This window comes from Phaseolus vulgaris, chromosome 2 (assembly GCF_051622355.1).
Source record: "Phaseolus vulgaris cultivar YP4 chromosome 2, ASM5162235v1, whole genome shotgun sequence".
Lineage (NCBI taxonomy): Eukaryota > Viridiplantae > Streptophyta > Magnoliopsida > Fabales > Fabaceae > Phaseolus > Phaseolus vulgaris.
Window position 1 is genome coordinate 43805032 of NC_143499.1, and position 16631 is coordinate 43821662.

At 34.0% G+C, this 16631-nt stretch overlaps 2 protein-coding genes across 3 annotated transcripts; one reads left to right on the forward strand and one right to left on the reverse strand.

Annotated features, from left to right (window-relative positions):
* The first annotated feature begins 283 nt into the window (after positions 1–283).
* Positions 284–11485, forward strand: LOC137812377 (uncharacterized). 2 transcript variants are annotated; one of them, XM_068614323.1, is made up of 14 exons: positions 284–728; positions 827–893; positions 975–1090; positions 2047–2113; positions 2266–2314; positions 2440–2525; positions 2734–2981; positions 3075–3130; positions 5530–5615; positions 8277–8369; positions 9044–9365; positions 9529–10124; positions 10712–10946; positions 11023–11485. In XM_068614323.1, the coding sequence occupies exons 1-14, from the start codon at positions 466–468 to the stop codon at positions 11238–11240; spliced, it is 2502 nt and encodes an 833-aa protein (XP_068470424.1). In that variant the 5' UTR covers positions 284–465; the 3' UTR covers positions 11241–11485. The 2 variants fall into 2 exon arrangements, with proteins under 2 accessions (XP_068470424.1, XP_068470426.1); XM_068614325.2 differs by having other exon boundaries at positions 390–728; positions 2266–2337.
* A 1453-nt stretch (positions 11486–12938) lies between these two features.
* Positions 12939–15921, reverse strand: LOC137812379 (ras-related protein Rab11A). The gene is made up of 2 exons (XM_068614326.1): positions 15325–15921; positions 12939–13564 (listed from the first exon to the last, which is right to left on the reverse strand). Exons 1-2 carry the CDS (start codon positions 15564–15566, stop codon positions 13117–13119), a joined length of 690 nt encoding a protein of 229 aa, XP_068470427.1. The 5' UTR covers positions 15567–15921; the 3' UTR covers positions 12939–13116.
* Between the last annotated feature and the right edge of the window lie 710 nt (positions 15922–16631).

Here is a 16631-nt window from a genome sequence, read left to right on the forward strand (position 1 = left end):
TTTAAGTAATTCATATGAAATGACAAAATACTTCATTATACTAATAAAATGCTATATATTAAATAAATGTAGAATCACAAAAAAATTGTGTAAAAAAAAAAATTATAAAAAAGAATCATATTCCCCTTTATATATACGTATAGATAATTCTTATTTATTTTCCAAGACATTTGTACTTGAATAGTTAATGAGTTATTTTTTAAAAATATTTTTAATTAATTGACATATTTTTACTAAAAGTATTTTATACTTAATGCCATTCCCATTTGATGACATTAAACTTCATTCCATATCCTCATTTTTGAAGAAAAGAAAATTCACTGTATATGTGAACGGTTAAGTGTGTTTGGGTCAGGCGTTGAGATACAAAGCCCATCAGAGTTAACTGCAGGATTTGCCAAAACCCTACTAAAAACCGAACGGCATAACCGCTCGGTGAAGCAGAAGCAAGCAGAGACGACAAGAATGGGTGGTGGTGGGAGAGGAGGCAGGTCCCGCACTCAAAGAAAGCATTTCCGTCAGAGCAGAGAGAACGTGTGGAAGCGTTCCAAATCGGATACCGATCCTTCTTCAACAGAAAACAATCCTGCATGGACTCCTTTCTCCACCGAGAACGCCGCTTTCGATTTCTACTACAAAGAACAGGGAATAGTCGACCTTCAACAGTGGGACCAATTCGTTGCTGTTCTCCGGACTCCATTGCCCGCAACCTTCAGAATTAACTCTAGGTAAACCAACACTAACAATTTCAAATTTCCTATTCGATTATGTTCTTTCTATTTTATTTTCTTTCTCATTCAAATGCTGTTTTCTTTCGCGATTGCAGTAGCCAGTTTTCCGACGACATTCGTTCTCAATTGGAGAATGATTTCGTGCATTCTCTTCGCGACGAGGTATGTTACCTCATACCGCTTTTTTTTCCTTCGTTTTTTAATTATGGTGTTTATTTTTTGGTGGTGAATTGTTCCCTGTAGGTTGGTGAAGGGGGTGAGACTGAGGCTATTCGGCCGTTGCTGTGGTACCCTGGGAATTTTGCTTGGCATTCAAATTTTTCTAGGATGCAGCTTAGGAAGAATCAAACGCTTGAGAGGTGAATGGAATTATAAGTTATATAGGCTTGCGTGGCATTGATAGAGCTAGCGATTATGACATCATTGCATGTGTTTCATTTCTATCAGTGTTATTTGTATTATTGTGACGTGTGATATATTTTCCCCTGAATATTTCATATCTATGTGCATGAATGGATTAATTCAAAATTTATATACCAAATGAATGTTGACATGGATCTAATGGACCAAAGTTACGACTGCTGAAATACGAGCTCCTTAGGAGTCATCCCACACTATCTCATGAACATTTGACATTTGGTTCTCTGCTCTAAGTATAACAACTTTTTGGGCCTTCGTTATATGTTTTTTTTTTTGTTTAAAATTTTTTGAACTTTTTATTTTCTTTCTTAAGAGAGTTTTGGTATTCTATGGTTGTAATGGGATCTGAGCCGGATCATATTAGATGGTGATAATTGAAACACTAGGTTTACAAGTTCAGAAACTTAAATAGCCATTTCTTCACGCAAAATGTTATCCAATATTTTGGGAGATGGGTTACAGGAAACTTGGTTTCATTTCCGGACATTGATTTATCGAATAATGTACACTAATTATCTAACATGACATGCATTTGCTTGTATATGATGATGACATGATGCCAATACTTGAAATGTCATTTTTCTTCACTGACATTCTCCCTTTTCTTCTTTGCAATCTTATTGTCTTGATATTACGTTGACGTACACAATATACTGTTTTACATGTTTTTTTATCCTTTAGAGAAGTGTTTAGGAACCAAGCAATACATATTCTAAAATTAACGCATATTGAACTTAACTGCAATTAGTTCTCAGTTGTTGGTCGTGTGACACTTGGGGAAATGATTGGGCCCTCTTGTTCTTGTATTTATCAAAATACATGAAATGCTACTGCCAAACAATAAATTGAAATGTTATTATGTCTATTGCTGCTCTGATCATGTTAATTCTTGCAGGTTCCATGAATTTTTAAAGCTAGAAAACGAGATTGGAAATATCACAAGACAGGAAGCTGTCAGTATGGTGGGTCTCTTTATATTCTCTTCCAATCTTCGTGATGCGACAGAATGCTTTTATTTTGTTTTAGAATTTTGAATGCTTTAGTACCTGTAGGTTACTGTTCTAACCTTTCAAGAATTTAACTAATGTCACTCTAATGATTTTTGGAAACGTAGGTTCCTCCCCTCTTCTTGGATGTGCATTCAGATCATTTTGTGCTTGATAGTAAGCAAGTTGTAGTGCACAAAGTATTTTTTTGTTGTTTTACGTGCCCCTTTTTTTATATATGTTTAATCTGGAATTCAAAACTTCAGTGTTTCTGATTGTTTACTTTTTCCTTCCCCTTTCAGTGTGTGCTGCACCTGGTTCAAAAACATTCCAACTGCTTGAGATTATTCACGAATCAAGTAAATCGGGATCCCTGCCTGATGGAATGGTTTGTATCATTTTAATTACAAAAGTTACTTCTATTTCTCTGTCTTTTATTCATTGTTTTTATCATGTGGTGTTTAGCATTATTTTGAGTTTCTGGACTAAATAGTTATTTAAATCTGACCTGTAATGATTGGGTGAGCTACATATGCAGCATTTTTAGTTTTTTTTATCATCGCAACATATTTATTGTGTTTTAATTTTATAATTAGGTTATAGCAAATGATCTCGATGTCCAAAGATGCAATCTTCTCATCCACCAAACAAAAAGAATGTGCACAGCCAATCTAATTGTTACAAATCATGAAGCACAACACTTCCCAGGATGTCGATTAAACAGAAACTATGAAAGGATGGAAGATCACAATATTGGCCAACTATTATTTGATCGTGTTCTTTGTGATGTCCCATGCAGTGGAGATGGTACCCTTCGCAAGGCACCTGATCTCTGGAGAAAATGGTACTTTTTATTCCTTTCTCTGGGTTGTAGCTCTACTTTCTTTTCTTTTCAATCACCAAATTATTTTCTACTACTTATTTTACCTTTCGGCAGGAACCCAGGGATGGGACATGGCCTTCACGGCCTACAAATTTTAATTGCTATGCGAGGTGCTTTTCAATTCTGTTCTCTAATCAACATTTCGGTGCTTGTCATCATTAGTCTTGCGGTTTTGTTTCCTTATATGGTGTCATCATTCTCATTTTGCCTTTTTAGCTACAAAATTATTAATAACCAAGAGGGGGTTGTCTCACATTACATTCAGTGTTATCAATATTAGATAATCGAAAATATTGGGGACCCCAAAAATCCTTTATGAAATTATAACGGAAACCATAGGATTATGGTGGAAGCATTGCGGTAAAAAGAAATATGATATATACATATAGATAATTTTAAAAAAATAAATACAGAAAATAATTGTAATGCAAAAATAGTGAAAGAGACAACCATAGCTATTAATAATATTATGTTTAGAAATTCAAATAACAATAACATCAAATCTTAAAAAAATAATTATGTTCAAAACTTAAAATAATAACAAAAAATAAATGTCTTAAATTTCTAATTATCTAACACTTCAATCTCAACATAATTGTCTTCAATATTATCTATTGGGGGATATCCCTCCTCCTCTTCCACTTCAGATAAACTCTTGTCAAAGTTAAGTAATTTTTCTAACTCAACTCAGAGCTATCATGCAATTCATTCTCAATCCCAATTTGAATCTTCTCTTTGCCATTCCTTGTTAGGGTTGAAGTTTCACTTGGACTTTTCTTAGAAGCATGGGAGATCCAATAACAATACCACCACTTGATGTTGCTTTCTTTTATTGGTTGCTTGTCTCCTTGTATAAACTATTGGTTCTCCAATACTTGAAGCTTCATAAATAATTGCCCAATCAAAAATGGGATCATCATAAAAAACCAACTCATTTCCTCCACAAGGTATCAAGCGTCTCAAAGAGCTTTTCCCCCTGTCTTCACAAATTTAGAACCATTAATGAACTTCACAACCATTGTCCCTGTAGGGGGAGCTTACCAAAAAGTTGATCAAACATTGTTGCTTTAGGTCAGTTCATGCGTCTGACATAATAATAAAACAACCATGTTTGCTCAATTGCAATTTATGATTTTTCAACAACTTTTTAGTGAAGTCAACCTCCTTGTTGAGAAGTAGAACTCTAATTTCATGAAAAGTAGGAGTTGGCAAATTAGGTCCCTAAGCACCTATAACATCAATCATATCTTGAAAACTCTTGCCTTTATATTGATGAACTGATGAAAGCCTTTAAATTTGTGACATGCTTCTCTGATATTAGCTTGCCTTAGCTTTTCATTTTTTTCTCTTTTGTATTGCAACACTTGGATTTCTGCAAAACATATCTATTGGTCCTTTTTCTTCCTTCATCATTACTAGCTGTGGAAATTTCAACTTCATTTTCAGTCATTATTATCGTAAGTTGCACTCTATACAGGGTTGATGGAAGAGGTGGCTGTTTTTTCTTTAAATAATTTCCAAAGCTATTCTCTCACATTTTTTGGAGTCTTGGTGCAAGCAACAACATTGTTCTTCTTTGCCATCAAATGTTCTTTAGCTCTAGTAATTCCCGCTTTCATTACTTTCCCACAGTAATTACACATTTATTTAAGTTTGATTCATCCATCGGATGACAATAGTTCCAACTCAAGTCATTTATGTGGGATGTTTTTTAAGTGTCCTAGTCATTGGCCATTATTGTTGCTGGAAAATAGATATATTTATCAGAAAATAATTATACTGGAAGTGGAAAAAAAGAAAAAAGAAATTAGGATAGAGGATGCCACTGAACAAAATTATTTCAAAAAAGAAAAACACTTGCAATCAGTGGCGGCGGGAGTGGTGATGAAAGTAGTGGTAGCAGTGACGAAGGCGTTAGCGATAGTGTCAGCAGCAGCGACAACAGTGGGATTGTCAGCGGTGACGACGACGGTGAATGGAAATGGCAAGCAGCAACTGAGTGAACAATAAAGATGGAAAGGCTGCTGTAATGTGGGTAGGGTATTAGGTTAAATTATAATGTTTGAATTGGGTCGGGTATGCCGAATTCCTTTAAACAAAATGAATATTTGGGCTATAATCCAACAAAAGAACAAGAGAATAGAACATTAGGGGTTCTCTTGCTACTACACTTCAGGTTTTCTCGTTTCGCACAACCTTCCCCATGATTTTGCAATTTCTAATTTATTTCAACCAATAATGTGTGTTACCAACACTCCTCATTTCTACACATGTTGTCTTTGTTATGTGTCTTCTGAAGATGAAAGACATTTTTACACCAAGCAATAATTTCATATTATCACTTCAAACTGACTTCTCTTTTTGCTCATTCTAAAACTTTTAAAGACAAATTATTGGGGTAAAAACCTTCTCTTAATTGCCTTAGCTGGATAGAAATGAACTAGGATTTGTGATATACTAATGTTTATTTGATATTTTGGCAATCTCAACAAAATATTCATATTGTCAGGTTTATCTTTACTCAAAATTGGTGGAAGAATTGTTTATTCAACCTGCTCAATGAATCCTATTGAGAATGAAGCTGTGGTTTCTGAGGTAATCTAACTTTCTTACTTAGATAATTTGTGCTAGTTCTTATGTTTACTCATAAAAGTACTTTGATATATTAAGATCAACAAATTGAGTTATATACTTGCTTTTAGAAAAATGACTTGGATATACACTTGCAAAATTTTCCCAAACAGCACAGTATGGCCCAAACTGTTCTTTTCTTCCTTTCTTGTTGCTTGTCCTCTGCACGTGAGAAGCATCCCATTCCTCGTTGACTAACATGGTTGTTTTCATTATAATGTTTCTATTTAGTTTTCTTCCCCTTTCACTTCTTGACTCAACATGAATTAATTTTCTCCTTTGTTACTCGATTTATTTCTCTAGCTCTCTCATTTTTGTGTGTGAAAAAAATGTCTTCAGTGGAGAAAATTTAACTATGCAAAATCAAAGAATCTATTATGAGAAAAGAACAAACTTACATAGATTCTCAAAGAATTATCCTTTGTAAAACTATCTTGAAAGAACTATATTCCTTTTGGTTTTCTTGAATGAGTTTTACATTTCCATTGCATGCAAGCTGAACATAGGGTACGATACGAGGCTACAATAGATTGCAAGGTCACATGCCAAATGTTTGTACTTCATTAGCATATCTAAGTCGCAAGCTCCATTGGCGTGATCAAGAACTTCATATTCCCTATCAAACACTAGATCCATGTTAGTTGGACCTCTTACGTGTGTTAGATTCCATTTCACAACTTGTTGATGTGCCTTCCCTAGATTAGTCATGTATTGACTAACAACACTCATTTGTATGCAATATTTGATTTAGTGCGAATCGTGATATTCATTAGTCTTCCGGTTGGATTAGAGTAAGATACTTAAGACATAAAGTCCGCCTTTATTTATGGGGTGACATTTTTGTAGTTTACTTAAAGTATCTGGTTAGAGTATCATTTGCCTTTGCATTCCACATTTTTCTTTAAGTTTCTCGACATTTTCTTTTGAGATGAACACATCCTTTGAGCTTTTCAATCTCATATTATCTCCGTAGTGAGAATTCTTTTGTTGGATCCAAATTCGTTTCAAATTCATCACTCAATTGTGCCATCACCTTGTTGAGCTCAATTGAATGTTTACATTTACATGCAATTAGCATATCATCAACATGAAGAAGCAAGTAAATATGAGTTGTCAAACAATTTTTTATGAATTTAACTATTACACCATTGTTTGAATGACTGGTTCAACCTATACAGCGACTTCTTAACAAACATACATGGTCTTGTTTATTTAGTATGATGAACCCTTTTGGTTGCTGGGTAAAATTCCTTTCCTCCAAACCACTATAGGGAACATTTTCTTCAAATCAGTTGTTCTAACTCTAAGTCAAGTAGACGTATCAAATCTCCTTCCCTTTTTTAATTTTAAATTTGTTGTTTCCTAGTCCCCTTTGATGGTATATGAACTTCATGGTACTTTCCAAGGGTTCCTTTCAGAGTTTTATGGTTGAAAGACACTTGGAATTCATAGTTCCTTTCAATCCTCCTATGGATTACATAAATCAGACTTTAACACACCACATTCAATGGCAGGAAGAAGGATAAGTGCCATTGCAAATCCAGCACTAGATAAGATTTTTCAATATTAGAACCAAAGTGAGAGAAACAAACTCTTAAGAAGACTCAATTTCACTCTTAAACTAAAGGAAACATAGAGAAATAGGTTTCCGAGATAACAAAGATGCTTTATTTATATTTGAGAAAAAAGGAATCAATAAAAGAAACAGAGGAGATTTAATATTCTCTAATAATAAAGATGTGATACGGGAATAAATATAAAGTGTTTCTAACAAAACATGTATAATCTAGATATCCTTAGTTATGTAGGATTTGCTTCTTGTTTTTATAGCTGAGGTTGGAGCATATAAGTTGAATGTGCTCATCTTGGTGCAAATACAATTGATCTTTGGTCCTCTTAGAGACTTGGTGAATATGTAAGGCAATTGTTTACTAGAATTGACAACTCCAGTGGTGTTATATTCAGACTCTAGTTTTTCTATGAAATTACAATCTACCTCCATATGTTTGGTCCTCTCATGAAAGAAGATTAGAGGCAATGTGTAATGTTGCCTGATTATCACATATGCATTCGAGAACTTTCTTCAAATTTAAGTTCTTTGAGTAGTTGTTTTAGCCATATGACCTCACAAGTGACTAATGTCACTGAAAAGATTCTGGGGTTGAGTCAAGATTCCTAGAAATGAAAAGAGAAACGACTAGGTAATGACAATGAGCTGCCCTTTTTTAAGTACATAGTTTGTAAGCCATGTTGAGCCATGCTCTCTTTGAAAATTTAAGAAAAAACATGTCAAACACGTAATTGGGCACTCCCATGGTTTGTATGGGTACCTGTAACTTGCAGTCAAGATTCAAAGATTAATATTGACATTATTCATGGTCATTTAACTTTTGGGTACATTTTGATAAGTTTCTTTAGGGAGCACTTTTTCAAAATACAATTTTTCTTTTTGCTTTTTCGAAACCTATTCTTTCTAGTTTCTAGATATGTAGAAAAGGTACTAAACTTTTTTGGATTTTTTTTTCATAAAAAAACAATTTTTGTTTTAAAAAATGACGAATGGGAATATAAAATGAAGCTCCGCTTAGTCCTTTCTATCTTTCAACATTTTTTGTCATGTTGCAGGTTTTGCGTAGGTGTGGAGGTTCTGTTAAACTTGTTGATGTCTCTAGTGAGCTTCCACAACTTATTCGTCGGCCAGGTCTCAAGAGATGGAAGGTGTGTTTGCTGTGACCAACTTACCATTTATTTAATTAAGGAGTTGTAGTTTTGGAGAAAATATGTAATTTTAAGAAAGAATTTTGTTCCTTACCTATACATGCCAAAGTTTTAGTGTACGTATCTCATCTTTTGTGGATTCTCTTGGAGACAATGCCCTCTTATATCATGTGAGTTGTTAATATGAAGGGTGGTTAGCTTTCTTATTTTCCTCTGTTCCAACGTAGTTTACTTTCTTACGGCAGCTGTGGGTAAAAAAACTTGGTGTGGCCAAGCAGCTGTATCTCTTCTAATACCAATCCAGGACTGCTATGCTGAAATTGTTTGCTTCATCAGTTATAGATGTTATTACTTGCTATTTGGATTTGATGGACTTGAAATGCTGTTTTACTGATTTATTCATTTTTGGAATGTGACTGATTGTGAATTCTTTCAAATCAAATTTCTTCTAATTGATTTTGATCTGTTGGAAGTTCTGTCAAGTTATACCCCCAATAACCCCCAATCAAGTTTTAAACTTTCTAAACGGAAAATTTGAAGTTTATCCTACTTGAACATGTATTCTAAATAGATGTGTTGGTCCTGCTTGTGTTTCAAATATAGAAGAGGTTAACTTTGTTTTGTAGCTGCGTGCATTAAGATTTTTTTAAATGTGTGTTCGGTCGGAGATGCAGGTATATGACAAGGGCACCTGGTTTGTCTCGTATAATGATGTTCCTAAGTTTCGTAGAAGTGCAGTTCTTTCCAGTATGTTTCCTTCTGGTAGAGGTCATCGTGATGTCGATAGTAGTTGTAATGTTAACGTGGAGGATGTTACTAATGGTATTAATGAAAACGCCGGAGATGGTGTTCAACCAGTACAAAATCCTGTGATGTCTGAATCTGATGAGGAAGTTTCTGATTTCCCTCTAGAGCATTGTATGAGGATAGTGCCTCATGATCAGAATACCGGAGCCTTCTTCATTGCTGTTCTGCAAAAAGTTTCTCCTCTACCTGGTAGTTTTCTTATTATGACTACATTTGTTTCACTCTCTGACTTTTTTATTAGTTTCCATTTCTAATGATTCCAAGTTTCCCTTTCTTCCTTGTCTATGTTCATTTTGTCACAAACCTTTCTTTGCTTGCCAGAATAGGTTTTTAATTGTTTTCTTTCTTTCAGTAATTCCAGAAAAAACAAAAATAAAAATTGACGACCAATGTGTAGAACCAGCAAACCAGAGTCTTGATGATGCACAAGTACAACAGATCACTTCACCAGAAAATGCACGTGAAGAAAAGTTGGAAGTAGTTTCAGAGGTAAATGTAGATGACAATGAACCCAATACCGAAGATATGGAAGGTGAAGACTTGAAAGCAGTTTCAGAGGAAAATGTAGACAATGAACCCAATACCGAAGATATGGAAGATGATCCTGATACACGTGAAGAACAGAATACCAAGGAAACTCTAGTGCCTGATAATGTACAAAACCCGATGAAGAGGGTTGCAGGCAAGAGAAAGCTACAAATTCAGGGGAAATGGAGGGGTGTTGACCCTGTTGTCTTTTTCAAAGATGAAACAATAATTAATAGTATAAGGGATTTTTATGGAATTGATGAGCGTTTTCCATTCAACAATCACCTTGTTACAAGAAATAGTGATACAAATCATGTGAAAAGAATTTATTATATCTCCAAGTCTGTCAAGGATGTTCTTGAGCTGAACTTCAAAGTTGGGCAGCAACTTAAAATAACCTCAATTGGCCTGAAGATGTTTGTAAGTATATTTTATTCTGAATTGAAAGATATTGTTTTTCTTCGGACTAGTATTTTATGTGATTGATTTATTTATCCTCCATGCTACTAATTGTATGAATAATTCATGTTGATGTACATAATTTCTTATTGAAAGCTATCCAAAAACATAGTTAAGTAGATAGTCGTTCAGTCATAGGTGATCAATCTAGTCCTGGAAGGCAAATTTAGTCAGAATTTGATTAGTAAAAGTAAATTGTATAATTTTTTGACATTTGATGTTAAAAGAGGGAAATGAGGCTCTAGTACCTAGGCATTTCTATTTTTGTTTTGTTGACTCGGTTTCTGAGTTCATGTTGATGTTGATTTTTATTGATGAGTTAGAGTCATCTGCTCATTAATTTTGACATATGATGCTAAGGTTTGATTTTGTTATATTAAGAAAATAATGCATGTAGAACTGTTTTACAAAAACAATTTCTTCCTGGATCATCCTGGTATTGACACAATCAATATCATTTTGTTGTAAATGATCGGTCCTAAATTATGTGTGATAAATGAGCTTTGATCAATTTTGATGACCCATTATAATATACTTTGATCTTACAGGAAAGACAGACAGCACGAGAAGGTAGCTCTGCACCGTGTGCTTTCCGGATATCGTCTGAAGGATTGCCCCTTATTCTCCCATACATAACCAAACAGATTCTGCATGCTTCTCCCGCAGACTTCAAGCATCTTCTGCAGAACAAAGAAGTAAAATTTGAAGATTTTGCTGATGCCAAGTTCGGTGAAAAGGCAGCAAACCTATTGCCCGGCTGTTGTGTGGTAATTCTGGGTACAGGTATGTATCACCACGCCATAGATAATTTAATTCCCATTGGCATCAATATATTTGTTTATACGGCCTTTTTCTCCAGGAAACACAGTTGCTGTAGAGTCTCTCCGAGTGGATGAGTCAACGATAGCCATTGGATGCTGGAGGGGTAGAGCGAGATTGTCTGTGATGGTTACTGCAACGGACTGCCAAGAACTACTTGAAAGGCTTTTAATACGTTTTGACAATGGAAATGGTTCATCTGGGCATGTCGACAAATCCTCTAATAATGAGGAAGAAATAGGAGCCGTGCAAGAGTAAAGCAGTAAAAATTATGACAATGATGGTGTGAAAGCTGCCGGGTTAAGGGTCACTACTTAACAGATATTCTTTACTCTGTTGTAACCAATATTATGTTATTTCATTTACAGAAATGGTGATTTGTTCTTCACCTATGAAACGTTAGTGAAAATTTCTTGTTTTGTTAAACTCGTCATTATTTTCAAAGACAGACGTTGGTCCATATTTGTATCAATAGTATTATTCTATTGTTTTGGTTTCATAAATTGTTTCTTGAAACTCTTGCTATACGGTTTAGAAGCCATGTGATGTTAAAATTTTGAATGTTTACTCCCTGCGCTATTATGTAAACTGCTCAATTTTGGACGAACTCTGATGCACTTTATTACTTAACGGAAATGAAATCCAAAATTATTTAACAATTTTTCCATCAGCTAACATAACTATTGCTTATGTATTATTTAATTATCTTATTTTATTTTATTGATATAGGTTTGATCATAATTAAATTATTAAACCTAATACTAGTTGGTTAAATTAATAGTACCATACTGCGTTGTCTGGAACACTTTTCTGTTTAACGTACTATGTTGCTCCTAATTGAAATCAGTTAGTATTGCGGTTGCCGTGTGTAAGTAGGTTCGATAATTTAGTCTAATTATTTAATTAATCCAATTAAATTTAATTGTGTGATTGGAATGAGTTTACATATTTTTTTATTTAGTAATTAAATCCAACTCAACCTAATTATAATTAGATTAGACTAGGTTGGATAAGCGAATTGAGTCATTTAAATTTAAAGACTACACAATTTTTGTATTATGTGAAAACAAAATGAGTTTTGATCTTTTAAAAAAAAGATTGTTTTGATCCTCATAAATTAACTTTTTTATAATTTATGAAATTTACCATTTTGATCAAATATAAATTGTCATATAATAGTATTGTTAACTTGTAATAGTTATTTATAGTCATTTTTTAATTGATTTAGTTGTAGTTTTTTTACCAAAGATGTAAAAGTTAAAATGATCTATATTGGTTAATGATTCTATATATAGAGAGATACCAATTCTCTGTTATTATTTTGAAATGATGTGACAACCCATTTAATTGCATGTCACGATATTAATAAATGAATAATAAAGAACAAAATTAAATTCATTGTATTTAGTGAATGATCAAACATATTAATTCTGATTTAAATTATATGACTACATATTTTACTGTAATAACTGCAATTTTTAGAAGCAATCACCCTTTATATTTATTCATACAAAAACGACTTCAGACAGATAAAGCAGCTACAAAAGCTATGCCTGTCAATCGAGTAGGTGATTTTGGATTAGCTCCTGGAATTCCGGGTCGTTTTTAATATCATTTTAAACAAATCAATGTTTTTCAACTTCAATTCCTTGACATTTAATTTATCAAAATCTAAAATTGATAAACCCATTGTCTGCACACACATGTCTCAAGATCGTTAATATTATGATTAGCACATCGCTAAGTCAATATTCTGTAGCTCTGTCGTAATCATCTAACACACTTGATAACGTTGGTCCTGAATTTATGAAGGAACCTTGTACGCAAGTTCATGATCGCTTTGCAGTGCAGCCATGTCAAACTATAAAAGCAAGAATGATGACATCGTTAAATGCCATAACATTCCAACTCCAACCAATTTACCTACAAAAATCACGTATATATCGAACCAAAAACTTATACAAAGAAAAAACAAAACAGCAGTTTATATTTACTCCATTTTAGTGGTTTAGTCGGCAACCCAAACAGATTAAATTTAAATGTACAAAAAGCAATTAGCCAAACCTTTAAAATTTGGTAACAAGAAACGAAACAACCATGAGATACACTAAATATAAACTAATTATAAATAAAGTCAAGATGCTTGACAACACATATTCCTCTTAGCAGGAAGTTCCTGTGCAGGGCCTGGAACGATAATCTTCTGGCCAGACAAAGATGCGGAGTTCCCATTTCCCTGATTTTCATCAGCAGTTAGATTCTTCTTGTTGACAATGTTGTATATTTCTGTCAAGACAGTTACAAAGGCTGTTTCAACATTAGTTGCTTCTAGTGCTGAGGTCTCTAGGAAAAACAACCCTTCTTTCTCAGCAAATTCTTTTGCATCCTCGGTGGGTACATCACGCTGGTTCTCAAGATCACATTTGTTTCCTATGAGGATGATGACTATATTCTTGTCAGCATGGTTGCGCAGTTCTTCTAACCAGCGGGGTATGTGATCAAAGGTTTGGCGTTTAGTGATATCATAAACCAACATTGCCCCCACAGCACCCCTGTAGTATGCACTTGTAACTGCTCTGTACCTGTATCATAAACCATTGATATATAAGGGTAAACTGAAATTTGATGTACTTTGTAAGTCAATCATTCGAACCAATAAATACATAACACTAATAAATGAGGAGAAAAAACACTAAATAGATATAATTTCCATGCAAGAAAATATATCTCTATTCTACACGGTTCATAACAAATAAGTCAGAAACATGAAAACATGTCCAAACTAATTATGTTGGTATGTACAATTTATAGTGTGAAAAAATTATGCAATACGATACCCAAAGCACTCTTCACATATGAAGCATGTGCATCGACTGTCCATGGATTGTCTGTCACAGGTTCTTCTGTGTTTATATCTGTGCTAGATATCAAGATTTTAAAACTGAGGTTTGGTGTAGTCCATATTGGAAAAATCAGTTGTTATTTTAAGAGCTCAATAAAAGGAGAATATTGACATCTAGTTGACTAGTTGAGAATGGGAAATATGACGAGATTCTATTTCTCTGCCTTAACAATGTAAACAAACTTATTCCTCTAAACTCTGTTAAACATGATATCGTATTACATTAAACTTATGCAATAATTCATGCACTACAATAACTTCATTCAGTTGGAATCTCCTCCGATAATAATATCAAATGTGTTCCAAATTCGGAATTCATTTTCCTTTAGAAAAATTGTTGTCACATAGTTTGAGAATATAGAATGTTATATATCGAGTAGGAAGAAAGTCAACATCTTTATGAAACGAACAATTAATCAAAAGGCATCAATATCAATTCCGGTGAAGTTGATCCATAAATTTATCAATACTTAGACAATAGCAGCTAAGATTTACCAGAATGAAGAAACACAAAAGCAGCAATGAGAAATGCAGACTTAAATCTAATGGGATTATATATAGCTTTGAGTTTTGCTTAATAACTACATCATTAACAAAATAAATGATGCAAGACAATGGCATTGTAACCATAAACTCGTTCCACAGCAGTTTCTCACGAAAAAAAAAAAACGTTGCAAACTTAAAAAAAAAACTCACTTGGGTAATTGACAAAATCCCCACGATTTCGGTAACCAAGAAGAGCACAGCCATAATTAAAATCATCAACACACATAACTGATTCTAATTCACAGCCAAGATTGTAAAATGGGTCCGCAATCATAACTCTAGCCACAAAATCAAGATTTCAGGTCTTTGCAACATATCACAATATTTGTCCACAACTTTTGACTGTATCAACGACAGTCGCGACCACACCGCAGCCATGATTGTAACCATAATTACAATCTGAATATCAAGGCTCTCCGGACATGAGTTAGACTAACATACCTAGAACTCGAAACTACCGGTTTAACTGATACCGTTTCACACGAGTTGATACACACGTTCGATGATATTTTATATTTTAATATAATTACCTAAATTGAAAATTAAGAAACACTGTTTTCTTGATCCTTAACGGAAATCACGGAGACAAGTGATGTCAAGTGTTCGTCCAACACAAATTCGTGCGAATTAGCAATTTTCCTTGTTTCGTGGTAAAATCCCGAAACTAAACCTAGCACATGCTGTTGAATAGCGCGTGTTATTTGTTTCGCTGCTTCAGTCGCGAATCCAGAACGTGATAGTGATGATAAGGTTAGTTAGGAGAGGATCGCTGGCGGCGGCGATGAGATCACGCGCGAAACGAGGCGGTGGCGCGGATAACAGATTGAAAGCGAAGCTAAGAGTGAAGAAAATATGGAAAAGGAAAAGAGGTAGTTGGAAGAGAAGTTAGAGTACCGTTCTTGGCCCGCAGTGTCCCAGATCTGAGCCTTAACGGTCTTGTGATCGATGAGCAAAGTGCGCGTCTGAAATTCAACACCGATGGTGGACTTTGAGTCCAAGCTGAACTCGTTCCTCGCAAACCTGGCTAGAATCTGCGACTTCCCGACCGCAGAGTCACCAATCAGCACCACCTTGAAGACGTAGTCTATCCTCTGGTTGGCGTCCCCATAGCCTCCTCCTGCACCTGCACCTGCCATTTCCACTCTCTTTCTCACCGTTTCTTTCCCTTTCAGCTTAAAACTCAAAATAAAACAAATTAAAGGTGACACTCTTTTTGTGATTGCCTTTTTCTATCAATCAAAGGGAAATGTTGAGGGGTGGGACACGTGTCAGGTGGCACGTGCTGGAATGAGTTGGAAATGAGAAGTTAGTTGGTTTGATTGCATAAAGAGTGTTTGAAGATGAGTGAATCGGTTGTTGAGGACAGCTCTTTCGATTTTACTTTCCACCCATCGCACCACCCTTCTACGCGTTGCGGATTTCTCGCTGCTACTGTCCCTTCACGCAAATGCATACACATTATTTCTTCCACATAAATTAACTTCAATTGTCTCTCAAATAGACCTCAATTTATCAATTATATCTTCATTTTAATGTATCTTTTAAAAGATATTATCAAAATCAACTTACCTATCACTCCATGTTTATTACAATAATTTCGTCTATATATCCTTTTTCTTCAAATCAACCACTTAATATAAAGTGTTTATTAGAATGGGAGACACTTAAGAGCAATTTAGGTTTATGATATAATATTTTGATTGGTTTCTTAGTTTATATATAAATAAAAGACTCAGGCATTATTTTAATAATAGATTTAGAATCATAAAAAATGGAAGTTTCTAAATGGATGTTAGAAATTTATTTTTTATTTTATTTCTAACATTTTTATATTTCTAAACTTTTATTTCTTTACAATAAAATAGACTCTAATTCGGATTATGTCAAATTAAGATCTTTAGAAATTGGAGGAGTATAGTTTGATTTGAATTAATTAAAGTTTTAATTTGGTAAGCATAATTAGTTTTACTTGAATTTTATTTCTTATTTTCTTTTGTCTCTTAAGTGGATGGTTGAAGGAAAAATGTTATCGATATATAATTGACTTTATAGAGATTTATTGTTGAAATTGCAAGAAGGATTAGAAGGGGATTGTTGATTAAAGAATGCTTCAATTTATGTAATAATATTACATCTCTACAATCTACAATGTAATAATTAATCTAATATATAGAATATGTAGATGTTATAAAATATATGGG

What these genes read in the sequence shown, in the direction of transcription:
- LOC137812379 (XM_068614326.1), bottom strand. Translation starts at nt 15,566, where the DNA reads ATGGCAGGTGCAGGTGCAGGAGGAGGCTATGGGGACGCCAACCAGAGG. An exon ending in GACACTGCGGGCCAAGAACG is followed by an intron (nt 13,565 to 15,324) that starts GTACTCTAACTT and finishes TTTATGATACAG; the next exon opens with GTACAGAGCAGTTACAAGTG.
- LOC137812377 (XM_068614323.1), top strand. Translation starts at nt 466, where the DNA reads ATGGGTGGTGGTGGGAGAGGAGGCAGGTCCCGCACTCAAAGAAAGCAT. An exon ending in CCTGATCTCTGGAGAAAATG is followed by an intron (nt 2,982 to 3,074) that starts GTACTTTTTATT and finishes ACCTTTCGGCAG; the next exon opens with GAACCCAGGGATGGGACATG. An exon ending in AAAAGTTTCTCCTCTACCTG is followed by an intron (nt 9,366 to 9,528) that starts GTAGTTTTCTTA and finishes TCTTTCTTTCAG; the next exon opens with TAATTCCAGAAAAAACAAAA.